This window comes from Actinia tenebrosa, unplaced genomic scaffold, assembly GCF_029948245.1.
Source record: "Actinia tenebrosa isolate PJP-AT-01 unplaced genomic scaffold, QUT_ActTen_1.0 PGA_scaffold4__44_contigs__length_22323623, whole genome shotgun sequence".
NCBI classification, from domain to species: Eukaryota; Metazoa; Cnidaria; class Anthozoa; order Actiniaria; family Actiniidae; genus Actinia; species Actinia tenebrosa.
In genome coordinates this window covers 4,180,333-4,198,717 of record NW_028292581.1, presented here as the reverse complement: position 1 = coordinate 4,198,717, position 18,385 = coordinate 4,180,333, and the positions used below count along the sequence as shown (strand labels likewise).

The 18,385-nt window shown below is 39.5% G+C and overlaps 2 protein-coding genes and 1 pseudogene across 2 annotated transcripts in view; all 3 read left to right on the top strand.

The window, feature by feature from the left end:
* The window catches only part of LOC116288203 (uncharacterized), a 70,877-nt gene that overhangs the window by 44,012 nt on the left and 8,480 nt on the right, over positions 1 to 18,385 (top strand). Inside the window, exons 15-30 of the mRNA XM_089036325.1 lie at positions 221 to 551; positions 1,128 to 1,319; positions 1,742 to 1,777; positions 2,339 to 2,490; positions 10,337 to 10,614; positions 10,956 to 11,185; positions 11,624 to 13,510; positions 13,862 to 14,410; positions 14,615 to 14,872; positions 15,138 to 15,375; positions 15,772 to 15,935; positions 16,270 to 16,458; positions 16,733 to 16,792; positions 17,093 to 17,203; positions 17,464 to 17,574; positions 18,036 to 18,111. Coding sequence (XP_088892451.1) covers positions 221 to 551; positions 1,128 to 1,319; positions 1,742 to 1,777; positions 2,339 to 2,490; positions 10,337 to 10,614; positions 10,956 to 11,185; positions 11,624 to 13,510; positions 13,862 to 14,410; positions 14,615 to 14,872; positions 15,138 to 15,375; positions 15,772 to 15,935; positions 16,270 to 16,458; positions 16,733 to 16,792; positions 17,093 to 17,203; positions 17,464 to 17,574; positions 18,036 to 18,111 — 4,862 coding nt within the window. The remainder of the gene's footprint in view (positions 1 to 220; positions 552 to 1,127; positions 1,320 to 1,741; positions 1,778 to 2,338; positions 2,491 to 10,336; positions 10,615 to 10,955; positions 11,186 to 11,623; positions 13,511 to 13,861; positions 14,411 to 14,614; positions 14,873 to 15,137; positions 15,376 to 15,771; positions 15,936 to 16,269; positions 16,459 to 16,732; positions 16,793 to 17,092; positions 17,204 to 17,463; positions 17,575 to 18,035; positions 18,112 to 18,385) is intronic.
* On the top strand, positions 5,380 to 6,420 carry LOC148906892 (uncharacterized; annotated as a pseudogene).
* On the top strand, positions 6,590 to 8,597 carry LOC148906891 (uncharacterized). The gene is made up of 2 exons (XM_089036391.1): positions 6,590 to 7,577; positions 7,852 to 8,597. Exons 1-2 carry the CDS (start codon positions 6,686 to 6,688, stop codon positions 8,595 to 8,597), a joined length of 1,638 nt encoding a protein of 545 aa, XP_088892517.1. The 5' UTR covers positions 6,590 to 6,685.

Sequence of the window (18,385 nt, the reverse complement as noted above, 5' to 3'; positions counted from 1 at the left end):
TGGTGGTCGTAGTGGTGATAGTAATAATGCTGCTGGTGGTTGTCGAAGATGGTATTGATGATGAAGATGGTTAGGGTGATTATGGTGGTGGTTGTGGAGATAATGATGATGGTGAAGGTGATGGAGGTGGTGAGGATTATGATGGGTGATAATAGTGATAATATACATGATGATAATGGGGAGAGCAATGACGCACCGATACATCCTCATCATCTTACAGCATTAAAGCGGCCCTGGAAGAGAAATACAACGAACAGTTCCTGGCCGTAAGCTCTGCTGCCGACCAAGAAGTGTCTCAAGCCAAGGATGAACTTGAAACTGCTCACAGGAATGAAATACAAATGTATGAAGCGGCCTTGGAAGAAGAAAAGGCTCGTGTACTGGCGTTAGAGGCTGTTCAAGCCAGTCTTCAGACAACTCACAAAGAAATCATGGACAACGCTAAAGAAGAGTCTGATCGTAGAATAGAAAGCCTGCAGGCATTGATGGATGCTGCGCATGGCAATCAAGTACAGGAGCTACAGAACCTAATCGAGGAACAGCACAAACAAGTAAGATATGACAACCACCTTATACCGATTTGATTTGAATACCAAACTAATAGACTCCTTACAGCACTTTGAAATGCAGCTCAATCTAGGGGACAAAACAATAGGTTCCAGTTCTCAGGAGATTGGAATTCTTTTATTTTGTCCCCCAGAACAAACTGCTTTGACGTCCCATGCAAGAGGTCTATATCCAGAAATGTATTATTCATCCTAAAATGAGTTCAGTAAAGAGAAGAATTTTAGGAACTATTTTATTGTTTTTACGAAATACTTTTTGTTTTGAATTTAAAGTAAAAAGTATAAATAAACTATTCGATATTTTCCTGTAGTAGTGGTTCGTATTGAGTAAAGGCTCGGGCAGTGACTCGATTTATTGCGTGTCCTCGTGTTTCCAACTCTACAACAGTCTGTAAAACGCTTTCGCCTCCAACGTTCAACGCTATAGTAGCACCTATAGTTTCTCGTGCCGATTTTTCAGTTCATGACGCTATTTCCAATAATTCTTTTAGGAACAGTAGCACCTATAGTTTCTCGTGCCGATTTTTCAGTTCATGATGCTATTTCCAACAATTCTTTTAGGAATTGAGTCGCCTACAAGTAGAGATGGACAAACTCAAAGAAGAACACGCTGAGGAGAAAACACTCCACGAAGCGCAGTTGACCAATGAATTACAGAACCAGCAAGAAAGGATGAATGCGGAGCTTGAACAAGCGCAAGAGGCGATGCGCATGAAGGAGAAGGAGCTGGAGGATGGCTTACAGGAAATGAAGGTGAGATATCAAGAAATTACTTCATTTTTCCCTTTTTTTTTCACAAGGAGCCGGAAAGACAGATTTGTATTGAGGATTAACAGTGGAGGAACAATTATGTGGAACCACTTTAACCGCCAAACTAACCCCTTCATCCACATTTTAAAACCATAACAGAATGTCATTCCCATAACACCATTTGGGCTAACATAACTCTCAGTAGACTGCATTTCTGATGTAAGAGCGGTATTACGTGGTCATGGACTGACGTTCACGTGGATTCGTGTGATTAAAAGTAGATTAGGATTATATTATAACCGAAAAAGGGATGGATAAGAATGAACAAAAAAAGGCAAAACCTGCTCTGCTAGTATTCAGTTTTATGTCCGTACGGTGCCTTGTAAATGGAAAATGTCAAATAACTTTCGTATTATCATTTTTAGGAAACAAATCAGAAATTAGCTGAAAAGTTAAAGGAGGTAAGAAAGTTCATTTGTTGTGATCGTTTTAAGGCGAAGGAAGCAGTTAAAAGGCATTTTTAAAGCTCTGCTGACGTTTGTGTCTGCTAGGGTAACGATAGGTGCCGATAGTAACACGGAAACGAGCTAATATATATATAGCGTATCATTATTGCACTAGTACCTTGAGCTTATTTCCTAAATGCAACATTCAAGTAGCTTCCAAAGATTTTTCAGTAATACATTGAAATTAATGCTTTTTTTAAAGAATTGGAATGGCTACTTAAATTATTCTAAAAATAAGGCAGCACCGGAATGGCTCCCCAAAGGCTCCCTCCCACTGCGTTAAAATATTTTCTTTCCTGAATGTTCAGCATTGCAATGGATTCTTAATATTCTAGCATAAGGCAAGTCCGCAACATCCCTATAGCATTTCAGCAATAACTTTTCGTGACATTGAAATGGCTTTACATTACACTGCAATGGGTTCTTGTATATTTGACATTAATGTTTTTTTTCACTTACTGTACAGCTAGGCAGAAAGTATCTGTTTTGGATTAACAAAGCTTTTTATCTTTTCAGGTCCAAGAGGAAAACGCCATCATCCAGCGAGATGTGGAGAGAACGCAAGAACGCTACGATATGCTGATGGCGCGACATGAACGTGAGCACGAGGAGGACCAGAACCTTGTCACCATGTTGAAGTCAGATGTAGAGCGGTTAGCGGAAGAAAGGTGAGTCATATAACAATAGTTGTTAATGGTTGTGTCATCTTTTCATGTGTATGTATACCACTATGGCTGTCTTAATAAATGAGAAATGAATTCTATATTTATGATAAAATAAATATATAGCTTGCTACCAATAGATTTGATCACAGTAGAAGTTATTTTCTAGTTGATTGGCAAGTTTTCAACTAAGATGTACATAGATGATTGAGGTTTAAGGGCAGTGTTTGACCTTCACTGAAGGTGGGCTGAAGAAAAGACTTTCATGAGATTTCTTCACTTGATTGACACCAAGCTATATATTTGCTACATTACTTACTAAGTTGATTTAGTTGATTTTGGCTTCCACAAATACACTAACCGTTAACCAATCAGATTCAAGAATTTTGAAGAATTTTGAGAACTGTGAAAAGTGTGGTACTTAAGAGCGGATGTCCCTAAATGTCAACTACCGCAGGAAAATCGAAAAAATTCGAAAATTCCTAAAATATTCCAGAAGAAAGCCTTTGTGGTTCTTATTACCAGAAAAATACTTTTAGGATATTCCGCTTTTTAAATAGCGATTTTTTAAATGTTTTGTAATTCACGCCTAAAACGGCGATTTTGAGAGGCGAATAAGGCCGAGTTTTACCGATGTACCTTGCCCCAAATTTCTTCAAAATTTTTAACATTTTGTTTTCTACAGGTGATTTGAAGTTCGCCTAACCTTCTTCGCTTGATTATTTAAAATTGGCATGCAACGAAAATTTTTTTTTGATTTTTGAAGAAGGGCCTAATTTATTCAGTTTTGACAAAGTCAAATATTGACCATTTTCGAAAGCATTAAAAGTCAACTGGTACATCAATTAGCCTCATGATATTATATGCTGTGGATAAACAATCGTTTCAAGAGTTTATTACCGAAATCCAAATCTCGGGCACTTTAAATGGGAACTTTTGAGAGCTTTTTATGTACATAGTACTTTCACAACAATAGTGAACTTTTGACCTGTCAAGCGATACCAGGAAATTACATTACTTCAGAAAAAAAAATTATGTACACACTTAAGATACCTGATAAGATAAACTGAAACAAATTATATAGAAAAGAATCCCTTTTGGAATAAAAAGGAAGAAAGAAAACGAAAGCTTTGTGGTAGAGAAACATACGGTTACATTTTTACGGCTTACAAGATCGACTGATAATAAACATAAAGTATGCATATCATTATATAAGGCCGAAACCGCGACAAGCACTTCTTGAAAAAATAATGTTGAAGTGGTAAAAAAATGCCAGCTTGCATACTTTAAAAAACCTCACACAGCAGGCCAAGCAATCTTGGTTCTGAATAGTCCTGTGCATTTTTCTTTATTCTTTCTTTTTCTTTTTTTTCTTTTCTTTTCTTTTTTCCTTTTTTTCTTTTTTGTGCTGTACCGCCGACTGCCACTCAAGTACACAATTAGTCAATCGAACTCGTGTAATTATTGACGCAACAACACAGGAATTCTAATTCTAAGCAGCTATACAGTCCAAAGTTCCTTACCATGGCCGTCGTTTGTGGATATTCTAAGTATGTAGGAGGGATTTGTGGCGCTAGTTCAGTTAATCCAGCAAACACAGAGTGTGTTCTCATTAATAAATGTAATCGAAACACTAAGAATCACCTGCGATTGTGTAACGTGTATGACGCGGACCTGGAAACAGAGTCAAATCTCCTTCTTGCACGAGCTGGTAAGTAAAATCATTTCTTTGTTAAAGCTGCAAGGCCACTAGTGTTTTATTATTGATCTTCAAATCATTCTCTTTCTTCAAGGGCTTTTTAAAGGTAATGATCAGCTGTATGGTGAGATAACCATATGTCCAAGACATCGAGAACAGTGTGGTGTTAGGTGGCGTTCCAACAAGAAGACTTGCTCGTGTCCACCTGAATGGGCTTGCCATAGCTCTAAACGACCTAGTGGAGATCGTGGGGTGACATTATTACACTCCATACAAATATTCAGTGAAACCAACATTGTTGTTCCTGTTGGCTCTCGTAAGTAGAACGAAAAGGTGTATCAGGAAATTGAATGAATTGGAAATAGAATAACATGAAATAGCATTATAGGGATAAAATAAATTTTCATTTCAGTCACCAAGTTAAAGTTTGTTTGTGGCTTGATTTAGTTTTGTTTATACGCTGTTTATTTACTGATTCAGCAATATGCAGAAGGTGCAGATCGAAGCTTTCGGAGTTGGAAGTGCAAGAATCTTGCAAACCTCATGATGAGCCTAGCTTTGACCTCGAATGTCAACAGGAGACACCTGATAAAGAACACCTGAAAGAGTTACCCAGCAAGAAAGAACCAGAGTCACAGGTATATAAAATAAAGAACCGCGTTGTTGTTGTTTTATAAAAGTACACATTACTTCTCTACTGTTTTGCGAATCCCCAACAGGAGGTAGGTGATAGGACAAAAAAAGAAAAAAAAAAAAAGGGAAGAAGAAAGCGGAATGCGCTCTGTCGGCAAGTGATCCAAGGCGAACCCTTGGGAAAACTCTTCGTACTGTACGGCCGAACCCCCCCCCCCCCCCCCCCCCCCCCAAAAAAAAGGAAAAAAGGCTTCGCGAAACAAAAAGGCGGATGGAAAATAAAATGATGCCTAACCGAGTCAAGAAAAACTTTTCTAAACTTTCCCGCTGCGTTTGCCCAACGCTCATAACTGCAAAATCTGGGCGCACGTTTTCTATATCTTCAGAATCGACGAAAGGTCTTGCTTTGCGGAAAGTTGAAACTTATTCACTGAAGATCTTTTAGCAACGCTATCATTGCTTACCACACTGCTATTCAATAATCTGACAAATTGAATTTAATTTCTAATATAGGAAGAAAACAAAGTGGTAGCAGCTTCGAAGATGATCTATGTAGCGCAATGATGAATCTTTCCATAGAGGACACTGAGTACGTGCCGCCTAGCGATCAAGATTCTTCTTCCACTGGTTCTTCATGCGAAATCTCCAGCCTCAGTACACTGTCTATTCGAAGATTAAAGCTAAATGAATTTCTTTCAGCATGCAGCGTGTCAACAGTTTCTGAGCCTAAGAAACGATGGGTAAATGCCAGTATCAAAACCAAGACCAATCGAATATCTAAAGCAAAGGACACAGTGGTAGCAGCTTGAAAGGTAATTGCAGCAGATGACGCCGCTCCCCTTTGGAATGCGTTGAAGGCTTCCCAACAAGTAGAAAAATCTCTCAATATACAAAACACAGACAGCAAGTACCTGAAAGCTCTGGCGGAGACCTACAATAATGCTGCAAGCTGGGACACTCGAAGGCAAGTGCTTTCGATAATGGCTGATCTAACAACATTTGAAGAGATTCAGTCTTACATACCAGATCTAACTCAGTACAGGTTTAAGATTGTGCGTGTCCATAAATTACAATATGGTCGTGGGGTACCTCTGCCTTTGCGTAAAAGTCCACGGATGCGTGTCGAGGAGAACCAGCTGGATCATTTCTTGTCATTCATTACCAGCCCGCACGTCGTGCAAGATCTTCCATTTGGACAGAAATACCTAAAATTTTCATCTGGTGATATCCTTGAGACCCCAAATGTTATCCGAGCAATTATTCCTCAACGGATAGTACAACAGTACCAGCAGTTTTGCTCAGAGTCTGGATTTACTCCATTTGGAAATTCAACGATGCTTCGCATCCTGTCTTGCTGTAGCGCTACTGTCAGAAAATCTCTCCAGGGACTTGACTACATTGCGGCTGAAGGTGCAAAAGCATTCGACGATCTTGCCAGCATATTGGATCGACTCGAAACTTCGGATGTTCCAATTGAAAATGGCGTCCTCATGATCAGAGATTATAAGAAAGCGCTAAAGGAAGGAAAACAATATTTGAAAACAGATTACAAGGTAATATCAAAAAACAAATGTAGTGCTCTTAATTATTTAGTAAGCTCATAAGGAGAGCTGTCTCACTAAATAAATGAAAAAGTCACTCCCTCTCCTCCAGATACTTATGCACATTTACATGGGACTAGATTTGCGCTACCTGCGAAAAATGTTATATTAGTTTATTCATACTCTGAACATTAATCATACTAACAGACACGTCGTTCTTTAGGTCCATGTTTCAGAATCTTCGAGCATCGGAGATCATTGTCCTGTCTACGCTTTGAAAGACAGTAAAGATGAAGCCTTTGCATTGCCTTGCCCACACAACCACGATATGTATTGTCAGGAATGTGAAGCATTAAAAAAGACATTACAGTCCATAGAAAATGCTGTAAAGCTTGCTAGTTTTCCTGAAGATCAGCATGATGATTTAGTATATTCTTGTAGCCAGGCTATTCAAGCTATTGAAGCGTGGAAGTCTCATCAGCTGAGGTGCATTAGGCAAGACGTGGGTCGAACAAATGTCGTTGAAGGCCTGGATGACCATACCATCTTGATTACACAGGACTGGGCTATGAAATTCTTGCCCCTTGCTTACAGAGAATCTCAGTCCGACTGGTTTGGAAAAAGAGGCATATCTTGGCACATCAGTGTGGTCGTTAGAAAGGTACAAGACACATTAGAACAACAGGCCTTTGTACACATTGCTCAAAACTGCTCCCAAGAAAGCTTTGACATTCTACGAATCATCCAGCATATCCTCTGCACACTGAAACAAGAACACCCCGAGTTAACGAAAGCCTTCCTGCGACAAGATAATGCTGGATGTTATCATAGCTGTATGATGGTAACAGGCTGCCTTGGAATGAAGTCTGAGACCGGTATTAGTGTAGAAAGGGTTGACTTCAGTGACCCACAAGGCGGGAAAGGTCCCTGCGATAGGAAAGCAGCAAGCATCAAAGCGCACGTAAGGAGATACGTCAATGAAGGCAATGATGTTAAAACAGCTCATCAGCTCAAGGACGCAATCCTTTCTAATGGTGGTATTAAACGCGTACGTGTCGCTATCGTAGATTCAAATGTTACACAAGATGTCGAAAGTCTGTTTGAAAAGTGGGCCGGTATCAGTTTGCTTAATAATTTCCAGTACGCCAAAGGTGCAATAACTGCTTGGCGAGCCTACGGTATTGGTAAAGGAAAGGTGATAGAAGAAAAATACTTGAAAGGTAAATAATGTCACAATAAAAGAATTTTTATTTCATCAAGCGAACAAATACTTTTGCAGAACTAGATCCATAGTTCTGTCATATTCTATAATCATGTTGTATATAATTCATTATATTTTCTCATCCCTTTTCTCACCCTGTTTTGCCGTTATATATTGCCTTTTAATGACAGCTAATGAAATATTCCAGCTGAAAGAAATTCTCGTGAATATAAAGCTACAGATATGCTTATTAAGTTAGTTAGTATTCATTGCATCATAATTGTTGTTTTCAGTACCAAGCCTAAAGACCTACGAGTTTGAGAGCCCTTTTTCTAACGGAGATTTTACAGTCGTAACGAAGGCTGACCAGAAAGAAAAGCAGAAGAATCCAATAAAAAAGGATGAAAAAGAAAGTCCCAATTCCAGCAGCGAGAGCCATGGTTCCCTTTTCTGCTGTCCCAATGAAGGGTGTACGAAAGTGTACCAGCGGTATACCAACTTGGAAAACCATATTTTTTACGGAAAATGTGATTTAACTCCAGAGAAGCTAACCCTTATGGATAAAGCCAAAGTGGCCTACAATACCAAGCTAACCGGAGCTGCAGGTGTCTACCCCAGTATTCAAGGCTCTACGTCAGTGACGGATTCCAGTGAATGTGACCCTTTTCCTGCTGGTTGGGCTTTGAAAGTAGGAAAAAAGTCTTCGCGTTTTAATGAAAAGCAAAAGGAGTACTTGGAAGGTAAATTCAGAATCGGCCAAGAAAGTGGACACAAGGTGGATCCTGAAATCGTTGCCAAAGATATGCGTTATGCCCGTGATTGCGAGGGGAACAGACTGTTTGAAATGAGTGAGTTTCTAACGGCAAAGCAAATCAAGTCCTTCTTTTCTCGACATTCCGGAAAGATCCGACGTGGAGGAGTTGAAGAGCCGAATGCTGTCATCGAAGCTGGCCTTGTGGCAGTTGAGGATCAGCAGGGATATGAGAAGACACGCCAATTAATTTTGAGGGAAGTGCAACTGGTGCATCCTATAGTTTAAGACACGTATAATCTGTGCAGTCTGCACTACTCTGGGAAGCTCTCTAAGCTTACTGTACCTTTACTTCGTTCCATTTGTGAATATTTTGATGTCTGTGTTGACCATATCAAGGTACATCGCAAAGCTCCTTATGTTTCGCTGATAAAGGAACTAATTCAATCATGTCCCTGCGCAAACAAGGAAAGCGTCAGACAGGCGTGACATAAACACTCGAAGACATTTTTAGTTCTCGTTGAGTAAGCTTTAAGTATTGTTTACCAAGTTTCCCTTATAACAAGTGGAATAATTAAGGTTTCCTTCCTTCCTTCTTTCCTTTCACCCACCCACCCATCCATCCATCTATCCTTCCTTTCTTCCTTCCTTTCTTTTTTTCCCCTTCTCTTTTTTGTTTTGTTTACAAACATATTTGGCCATTCCAACAATTCATATATTTTCACCAAGCGCTTGTTGCTGTTTCGGCCTTATATAATGATATGCATACTTTATGTTTATTATCAGCCGATCTTGTAAGCCGTAAAAATGTAACCGTATGTTTCTCTACCACAAAGCTTTCGTTTTCTTTCTTCCTTTTTATTCCAAAAGGGATTCTTTTCTATATAATTTGTTTCAGTTTATCTTATCAGGTATCTTAAGTGTGTACATAATTTTTTTTTCTGAAGTAATGTAATTTCCTGGTATCGCTTGACAGGTCAAAAGTTCACTATTGTTGTGAAAGTACTATGTACATAAAAAGCTCTCAAAAGTTCCCATTTAAAGTGCCCGAGATTTGGATTTCGGTAATAAACTCTTGAAACGATTGTTTATCCACAGCATATAATATCATGAGGCTAATTGATGTACCAGTTGACTTTTAATGCTTTCGAAAATGGTCAATATTTGACTTTGTCAAAACTGAATAAATTAGGCCCTTCTTCAAAAATCAAAAAAAAATTTTCGTTGCATGCCAATTTTAAATAATCAAGCGAAGAAGGTTAGGCGAACTTCAAATCACCTGTAGAAAACAAAATGTTAAAAATTTTGAAGAAATTTGGGGCAAGGTACATCGGTAAAACTCGGCCTTATTCGCCTCTCAAAATCGCCGTTTTAGGCGTGAATTACAAAACATTTAAAAAATCGCTATTTAAAAAGCGGAATATCCTAAAAGTATTTTTCTGGTAATAAGAACCACAAAGGCTTTCTTCTGGAATATTTTAGGAATTTTCGAATTTTTTCGATTTTCCTGCGGTAGTTGACATTTAGGGACATCCGCTCTTAAAGTGCCTATCACCCTTCTGACAATATTTACGGTATTGATTCTACATGGGGTAAGATGTCGAAAAACCTGAAAAAAATCCATAGTTTGAGTGCAGCTTCTTGTAGTTATGAAGGGTTTTCTATGCCATATGCTAATGCGGTGACGTATGAGGAGGCATTTATGGTTATTTGTTGTTCCTTGTAATTTGAAAAACCGGCTTCTATGTGAAAAATAGCTTGCAATAATTTCTATAAGAGCAATGGGCAAAACAATGACGTATTTCAAATTTAATTTATCTGTGCCAGTAAGGTTTTGTATATTAAATGATTACTCCTCATACGTCACAATATTAGCATATAGCATGGAAAATCCTTTATAACTTCAAGAAGCCGCACTCAAACTATGAAATTTTTTCGGGCTTTTCCACATTTTACCCCATGTAGAATCAATACTGTGAATATTGTCAGAAGGGTGATAGGCACTTTAATTAATTATTGGATTGCAGGGAAGCTCTACAGAATACCAACAACAGACTCCTCAAACTGTTATCAGACACTGTAAGGAACGCTGCAGCTACTGAAGACACTATCAACCGTCAGTTAGAAGATCTAATCGAGGAAACCAGCCAAGTAGAAAGTGGTTTTGGTGGCGGCGATGAGCTCTCATCTGCTACACTTTCTGCATCTCAGTTCCCGCCGGACTCGGCGAGACGAGTCAGGTTTTTACCACAAGGAGCTTTTACTTCAACACCAGCAGCGGCTTTAGCCATGCAGGGACACCCAGGTAGGTCTCAAGTCACAAGTCATTCAAGTCATTCAACGTTTTATTTTTACGAGCTCCAATTTGGAAAGCGCAGCTAAATCACAGATTAAATTGGAATTTAGCGCGTTGGTTTTTGCGGAGGGAGGGGAAATAGAAAACCAGAGAAGAAAACCCTTGTATCGATACCGAGTCCAGGAATGGAACCCAGGAAAAAAGAGATGAGAGAAGGATGTACTACCGCTACACCACTCTTGATTTGTACTCGACTGTACAGCTACAGTCAGAATTAGCCACACCTTTTCCTTCTCATACATCTCCTCTTACAACCCTAATATTTCATCTTTGTTCTATTTATTTGACAGGTGAAGGAGACGATGCATCAGACGCAGGGGACACAACCCTGACTAACAAGTCCGACCTGTCATTCTTGAGTGACGAGGGACTCGAGGTATCCCAGCAGGTAGTGACTGACAGTCTGTTCCAGGGACCGAGTCTTGACGAACAGGGGGAGGAGCTCGTGATAGACAGTGGCAGTAAACTGAAGACGGCTGTTGATAGGTTACTGGAAATGGTTACTGTGTTGACAAGACAGGTAGACTGATATTCATATTACCAGATATTACCCTTTGGTAATACATTATCTATATTAGAGCACAAAGGTTGATAAAGGATTTTGAGCTAGAGGACTCATCTCCTCTAATATCAAGTTTCTATAGAAGTCCAGATCATATTTCCTTGGAAATTTTCCGCATTTTACGTTCTTGGAAAGGGTATTTCCAGAATTTCCTGGGCAGAAGAGGTACTGCGAAGAACCCCTTCAACCACCACCATGTATTGTGAGCTTGCGTGATGTAAAGGATGCACCGTGGCCGTGACATTATTTTTTTCAAGGACTATTATTGGATGGGCACTCTAGAGCAATTTTACTTGACGTGTTGGATATCACTAACGTTCTTTTTGCGGGTTGTGATTTTTCACAGTGATACGATATCTATTGTATTTTTTAATGTTGCTTTCCTGTTCTTTTTAGCTGAACCAAGCAAGAATGGCCCAGAAGGAGCTCCACGATACAACAGCACAGCGTAACGAAGAGCTTGGTCAAATAATGTCTGCACAGGAAAACCTAATGGCTCGTCTCGAAGAAGAGCTACAAGAAAGACAGAGATTAGAGAATGAATTGAGGAAAATGAATGAACAGTTGGAAGAATATGCGGCTGAAAATCAAAGACTGGAAACTGAAGTAGAGAAATTGAAAAGGGACGCTGAAACTGTTCCTGAAACAAAAGAGCGAATGAAGGATGCTGAACCCGAAAAAGAGAAAGAGAAACTGCAAGAAAACGAAGATTTAAAAGCCCAAAAACAAGAGCGCATGAAATTAGAAGAGTCTATGAAAGAAGTCCTAAAAACCAACGAAGAGTTGAAAGAAAAACTTGCCAAGTTAGAAGACGAGAAATCCCAACAAGATGACGCATCCAAGACTAAAGAAGAGAAGCTAGAAGAACTGGCGAAGGAGAAAGAGGCTGCACAGAATGAAATCGATAGTCTACAGAATGCTGTGGAAGAACTAAAAACTGCGAAAGAGAAGCTGGAAGAAGAGGTAAAGATGAAGAAACCTGAATCTGGTTTCGTAGACTCGGAAAGTCTTGAAGGATCGGAAGCGATCGAGGAGTTGAAATCGAAATTGAACCATTTGGAATCCACTAACAAGATTTTAGCAGATAAATTAGACGAGTTGACAAAGGAAGTTGATGTCAAGTCTGCTGAAAATGAAGAGATAAAGAATCAGAATGAAGCTTTGGTACAGCGATTGGCAAGCCTGGAGAAAGAGGCCAGTAGATCACAGATGACAGGATCTGAAGGCGAAGTCATCTCTGAAAATGAAAGACTCAAAGAGGAAAATGCCATCCTTTTGGAAGAAAATGAGAAGCTGAAAGATGCCATTGAACAGTTGAGAGAAGGAGTGCAACATCTTTGGGACGAGAAAGAGGAAGCTAACAGTGAGATTACAAAATTGAAAGCTCAGCTTTCAGGAGAAGAATTGGAGAGCTACGAAAAATCTGAGGAACTGAAGTCCGAGATCAAACAACTGAAAGACAATAAGAAACATCTAGACGAAGAATTAGAGGCCGCAGAGAAGCTTATCGAATCTCAAAAGGAGCTGTTGCAAGCATCAGAAGAAAGGCTTGCTGTCGTGCCTGCATTAGAAGAAAAATTGCAAGAAAAAGAAGAGGCGATAAACTCATTAAAGCAGGAAAAGGAAAAAAATAGAGAAAAGTTTCTGCAACTTCAGCGAGCGCTGGTAGGCAAGGAGGAGGGAAACATCCCAGTTGTGATAGTGGAAAATGTCGAGAGTGATTACCCGCCACCAGGTGGCACGTTTGACGACGAAGCGGCACCACCACCACCAGCTGAAGTAAAAGAGCTCAAAGACCGTATTAAAGAACTGGAGCAACAGGTTGAAGCGTTCCAGAAGGCACAGGAAGAAAGCGTACACGAGGTTGATGAGGCAGACAAACTCATAAAACTTGTTGAACAAGTTTCTTCCGAAAAGGAAGACCTTGCAAGTCAGCTGAAAGAACTTCAAGAAAAGTTTGACCTGGATAATTTAGAGGCGCAGACAAAGGAGCTCCTTGAAGCAGCAACAGCAGAATTCCAGCAGCATATTGAGATTCTCGAAAAGAAAAGAAAAGAATTGGAAGAAGAACTTGATTCGAAGGCTGAACGAGAAGTAGAGCTTCTTGGTCGTGTAAATGAGCTGCAAGAAGAATTAGCGAGAGCATTGGAATCAGAGCAGAAGGAAGAGGAAGTGAGAAAGGAGTTGGAAACGATTAGGCAAGAACAAGAAGACTGGCAAAGAGAGAAAGAGACCTTGCAGAAACAATTGTATGACAGATTGATGGAGATATCTGAACTGAAGGTAAGGGAAATGGTAGGAAGGGACAACTGAGACGTTAAGCTCTGCGTTTTGGGAATTATGTTGGGAGCGTAACATTAAGTAGCTTTTCCTTAGATTTAGTCTGAGCTCCTTATATTATCTATGTACTTTTTATGTTGGAGTAGCTGCAATGTAAAGAACTGAATCGAGAAGCAAGTAATGTTGAACCTTATTAATGTGAACCATGTTGTTTTAGCGATTGTCTATGCAATGTAATAGGATTTTCGACTATGGGATCCCTCTAGTCTTTGCTTCTTTCCTAATGCTGTTCCTGTACAAATTTAGTAAGTATTAACTACATTATTATCTTTCGATTTGGTATTGTTTTTACAGGAAGAGGTCTCCCGTAATAAACACTCTGGAGAGACTACCAAACCTGTACCAGCACCTGACCAGGCCGTAGAGGACATCAACCAAGCATTAGAGGAAAAGAACGAAGAGGTGATGCTTCTTGTTGAACAACTAAATGTCTTCAAAAACGCGTATGACGAAAAAGAAGACGAATACAAAATCCTTTCTGAGCAAATGGAAGAAATGAAATCTATGATGGAAGAACAGCAGAAGCTTCTGGAAGATCAGCACGCAAAGCTGACCGAGCAAGATGCTATTGTCTCTGAGAAAGAAGGTCACCTGCAGAAATTCACTCAGTTGTTAGACGAAGTTAAACAAGAACACGAGGACAAGGAGAAGCTGGAGAAATCCTTACAGGAAAGTCGTGTAGCTTTAGGTGAACATCAGGAGGTCGTGAAGCAATTAAAAGATGCTTTACAGGAAAAAGGGAACGAAGTGAAAGCTAAGGAAGAAAATATCCAAGCCCTGACTGATGAGCTTGACAATACCAAAGCTACAAGTGCAAACGCGCTGGAAAAACTAAACGACAAAGTAAGTTCGGTTTAAGGATTTTGACCCTGAATTTACAGTCCAGGATAAGAATAAAGCTAAAAGTTGTGCACTCACTTCTCACCTTTGGAGTTTCGGATTCGGTTCCTGGACTCGACATCTCTTGTGTGCTTAATTCTGGGTCCATATGCCCTTGTAAACTTGCCAATATAAACTTAATTTTAAACTTTTTCTTTGCAATCATAGGTTGAAAGTTTACAAAAGGAACTCGATAACGTAAAGAATGTTTTCGAAGCAAAGGACGAAGAAAACGAGAAGCTGCGAACTGTAATTCAGGCAAAAACCGAACAATTTAGCGCTTCTGTTGCTGAAAAAGACCAACTGGAACAAGCAATGAAATCACAGACTGAAAAACATCAAGATGAAGTTAAAAACCTTAAAAAAATCCAGGAAGAAATGATGAGTAAGACAGGTGTGCCACAAGGCACAGTTGCGGGACCACAGGTAAATAAAGATTATTGCACTCGGGTGTAACATCAAGTAACATCTTTATATAAGTCACTTCAAGATATTATTGTTAGGTTTTGATATTTTATAACAAAGAGCAAATTGATGTAGTCAAATATAGGGAGGGTATGCAAGTGCATGCACAGTCTACGCTTTCCTTGCACTATAAACATCGTCTGTCTGTCTGTCTGTGTCTTTTGGCTAAATTCTTATTGTACACATATACCAATACATTAATTCACCCAAACATATTTGTTCAAAGCTAAAAATTGCCGAGGACGAAATTCGTCGACAATACGAAGAAAGAATCGTGGCTTTGAAAGAAGCTGAGAAGCAGCGACGAGAAGAGGAAATAGCGAAAGAAGTGAAGAAAATGGAGAAAGAAAACTTGGAACAGATAAACAACGTTCGCCAGGAATTGTTGAAGGCTCATAACGATTACGTGAACCAGTTACGACAAGAACACCAAAGGGAGATGGAGAGAGTACAGTCATTGTCATGTATGTTTTACCATATGAAATAATTTGTTGCGACATATGTATATAATGAGCTGTGAACTTATGCGAGGTGGTTAGTATGAGGTGCAGGAACTAAGGGTGGTCAGTTCCAGGGTTTCATTATATCCTCAGCGGTTCTTTTACGTTCGTCTGATATTGGTTAGTCACGATGAAGTGAGAGGAGGAGGGTCATCTAAGCCACTTGTATTCAGACTAGTTATAGATTTAATTATAATGGCAGCAGTTTATCCTCGCTTATTTTAAGACCATGATTGCTAGTTTAGCCGGGAATTGAACCCACGACCTACCGCACAGTAGTCCGATGTTCAACCAAGTGGTTATTTCAAATCTTTTGATTTCATTGTTTTATTATATTTATTTTTTACTTCCATTCCTCAGTGTCATCAATCAATCAGGATCCTCTAACACCAGAGACAAGAGCTCGTTTAGAGTCCAGTGTCGATGAAACTGAGAAGATGAGAGTGTTGTTGAACCACCTACTGGAGCAGGAGAGAAAGACAGCTCTGGATGATTCACAGCAGAGACAAGACGATGTTATTGAGGTGAGACGTGGTTACTGTTATGGTAAATTACTATATAGTGTGCTTTGTTTTGAATCACAGAATGGGAATTTTGCAACGGAACTAGTGCCTGATCTCTGTATAGTTACTGCTCTTTGCTTTACCTTCCTTCTTTCTTCCTTTCTATCTGTCTTATTTTCTTCCTGTCTTTCATTCTTTCTTTTCTCTTTTCTTTCTTTTTTCATTCTTAGTCTTATTACTCTTAATACGGTTCATACGATCGTCTATACTTCTACTGCTTTGCAGACCGTACAGTGAGATATGTATACCCAGTAGAAACAGGAGAAAAAGTCAGTAATGTTATTGCTCTCCACAGAGGCTTATCAATAATCTAAACACCGAAGCAGAAACCATTCAGTCGTTGGCACAAGTCGTAACATCATCTGATGAATCAAAACCGGACTTGCCTTCCTTACAGTCTGCTTGGCTAGCTGAGAAGAAAGCTTTACTTGAAGCTATCCAGGCGCTGAAGAACCTAGTGGCACAGACTAGACAGACTGCTCTGGTAAGAAGAATAACGCAACAAAAAATGCTTGACCATCAATTAATGAAGCAGGTGCACGGGACGTGGCCTCAAGTTCGAGATATCCGGGGCTCGAAATAGCTGGACTTTCCTGTGTTATACCACTCTCGGGAAAAATTGTCAAGCATCCGCTTATCAGGGGTCGACCATTTTATAGAGGTCCTACCTCGTATGCAAAGCCATCCCACACCTCCACTCTGCGACATACCAAATTCTCATACTTGGAATATCATATTTTGATTCGTTTCTTTTGTAGCCAACAAATCCAGACAGCACCGCTGATTGGAGAGGAGACCTACTCAAAGCGGTTCAGAAGGTAACGATCATTGTCAGGCTTGTCTAACTCGGCCTAACTTTTATTCACTGTCACTACTATAGACCTCTTTACCTTGGATGTAATGTTGTCCCGTTTCACAGCACGTGTTATTCCCTTTAGTATCATTTCTTTGTTTAACGCTGCATATGAAAGAAATGATTAGGAATATAATTCAAACAAAGAATCTTATTCTCAAGAGAATGACACGTGATCTGAAATGGAAAACATTACTTTCATTGCCTATGACTGTTAGATATGCCATGTTTAGACATGTGTACTGAATCCCTTGTGATTTACCAGGTGATTGAGAAAGATCGAGATGTCTTGGTATCCGAGTTACGATCACAACAATTAATAGCAGGGGCCAGTCAATCTCCTGCACTGTCCTTAGAAAAGCAGCTCAAAGCACAGGTATCTACACAATCAAAGAGTAATAAACCCCTTGCATGTGACGTCAAAGCAGCTCAATTTGAAGGGCAAAACAAAAGAATTTCAATCTCCTGAGAATTGGAAACCTATGGTTTTGCCCTCCAAATTGAGCTGCATTCCGAAGTGCTGCAAGGGGTCTATAGATTTGCTGGGATTCAATTAGCTGATTATCTGCTACAAACGGCCCTCTTAGCTGGCTCAAGGGATTAATGATTAATTGATATTATGGCTTTGATATTCAGAATGAATTAAACCATCGTGTGGTGACGGAGCTTCTCCAACAGGATCGTTTGTCTCTTTTGAACGAAATACAAGAACTGCGTCATATGGTCAATGAACGACCTTTAGAACAGGTCAGTCACTGCATGTGTAGAATAGACCAGTGTAATGTTTTCCCATTATCCCATTGTCATTTCCTTGAGTATGCTTTCTTGTCTACTGATAAACACTTGGGCAGACACCTTCATGTAATAATCGTTTTTCTTTAGAGGTGACACGTGACAGTAGTTAACTCTTTAACTTCTCAACCGTAGGATGGGACAGCCATTTTACAACGTCTTCCGATTCACGAAGGTCTAACCATTTGCAAATATTTTAAAGCAAAGACAGCACTTTCTAAGCAGATATTTCTAGACCCTGGATGTTGGTCACCTTATAAAACATTGCAACAGCTCTAACTAAGAATTATATATTCACTTGAAACGACAGTGCATTCCATCCAAACTCTACATGCTAACTTCTCCATTTTTCGTTTGACTGTGTAGAAAATTATTCTTATGGTTGGTGTCATGTTATGGATTTCTTTTTGACACAGGCACAACTAATAAACCAACAGCTTAAACTTGTCAGAGAAGAAGCTCAGAGAAGAGAAAAAGATTTGAAGGCACAAAGTAAGTATTAAATAAGCCCAAAACCGCTCCCATAATGATTGACGGTCACCCAGTCATCTTTGCACTTGTCAGCCATTTTTAGAACAGTGTATTTTCGATACTTTAAGAACTGGGAAATATTTCGCCGCCTAACAGCTGACGTACACAGTCGTTAACAAGTTCAAAAGCAGATGGTTTCTTCACTTGACAAATCCATGCCAGCGAGTTAAAAGTTGACAATAAAATATAAGGTTTACATCATTACCGAGAAGAATGAATTAATGACGCAATGTGA

Coding starts and splice junctions, on each gene's coding strand:
- LOC148906891 (XM_089036391.1), top strand. CDS start 6,686: ATGTATTGTCAGGAATGTGAAGCATTAAAAAAGACATTACAGTCCATA. Junction 7,578..7,851: donor AGAAGAAAAATACTTGAAAG/GTAAATAATGTC, acceptor TGTTGTTTTCAG/TACCAAGCCTAAAGACCTAC.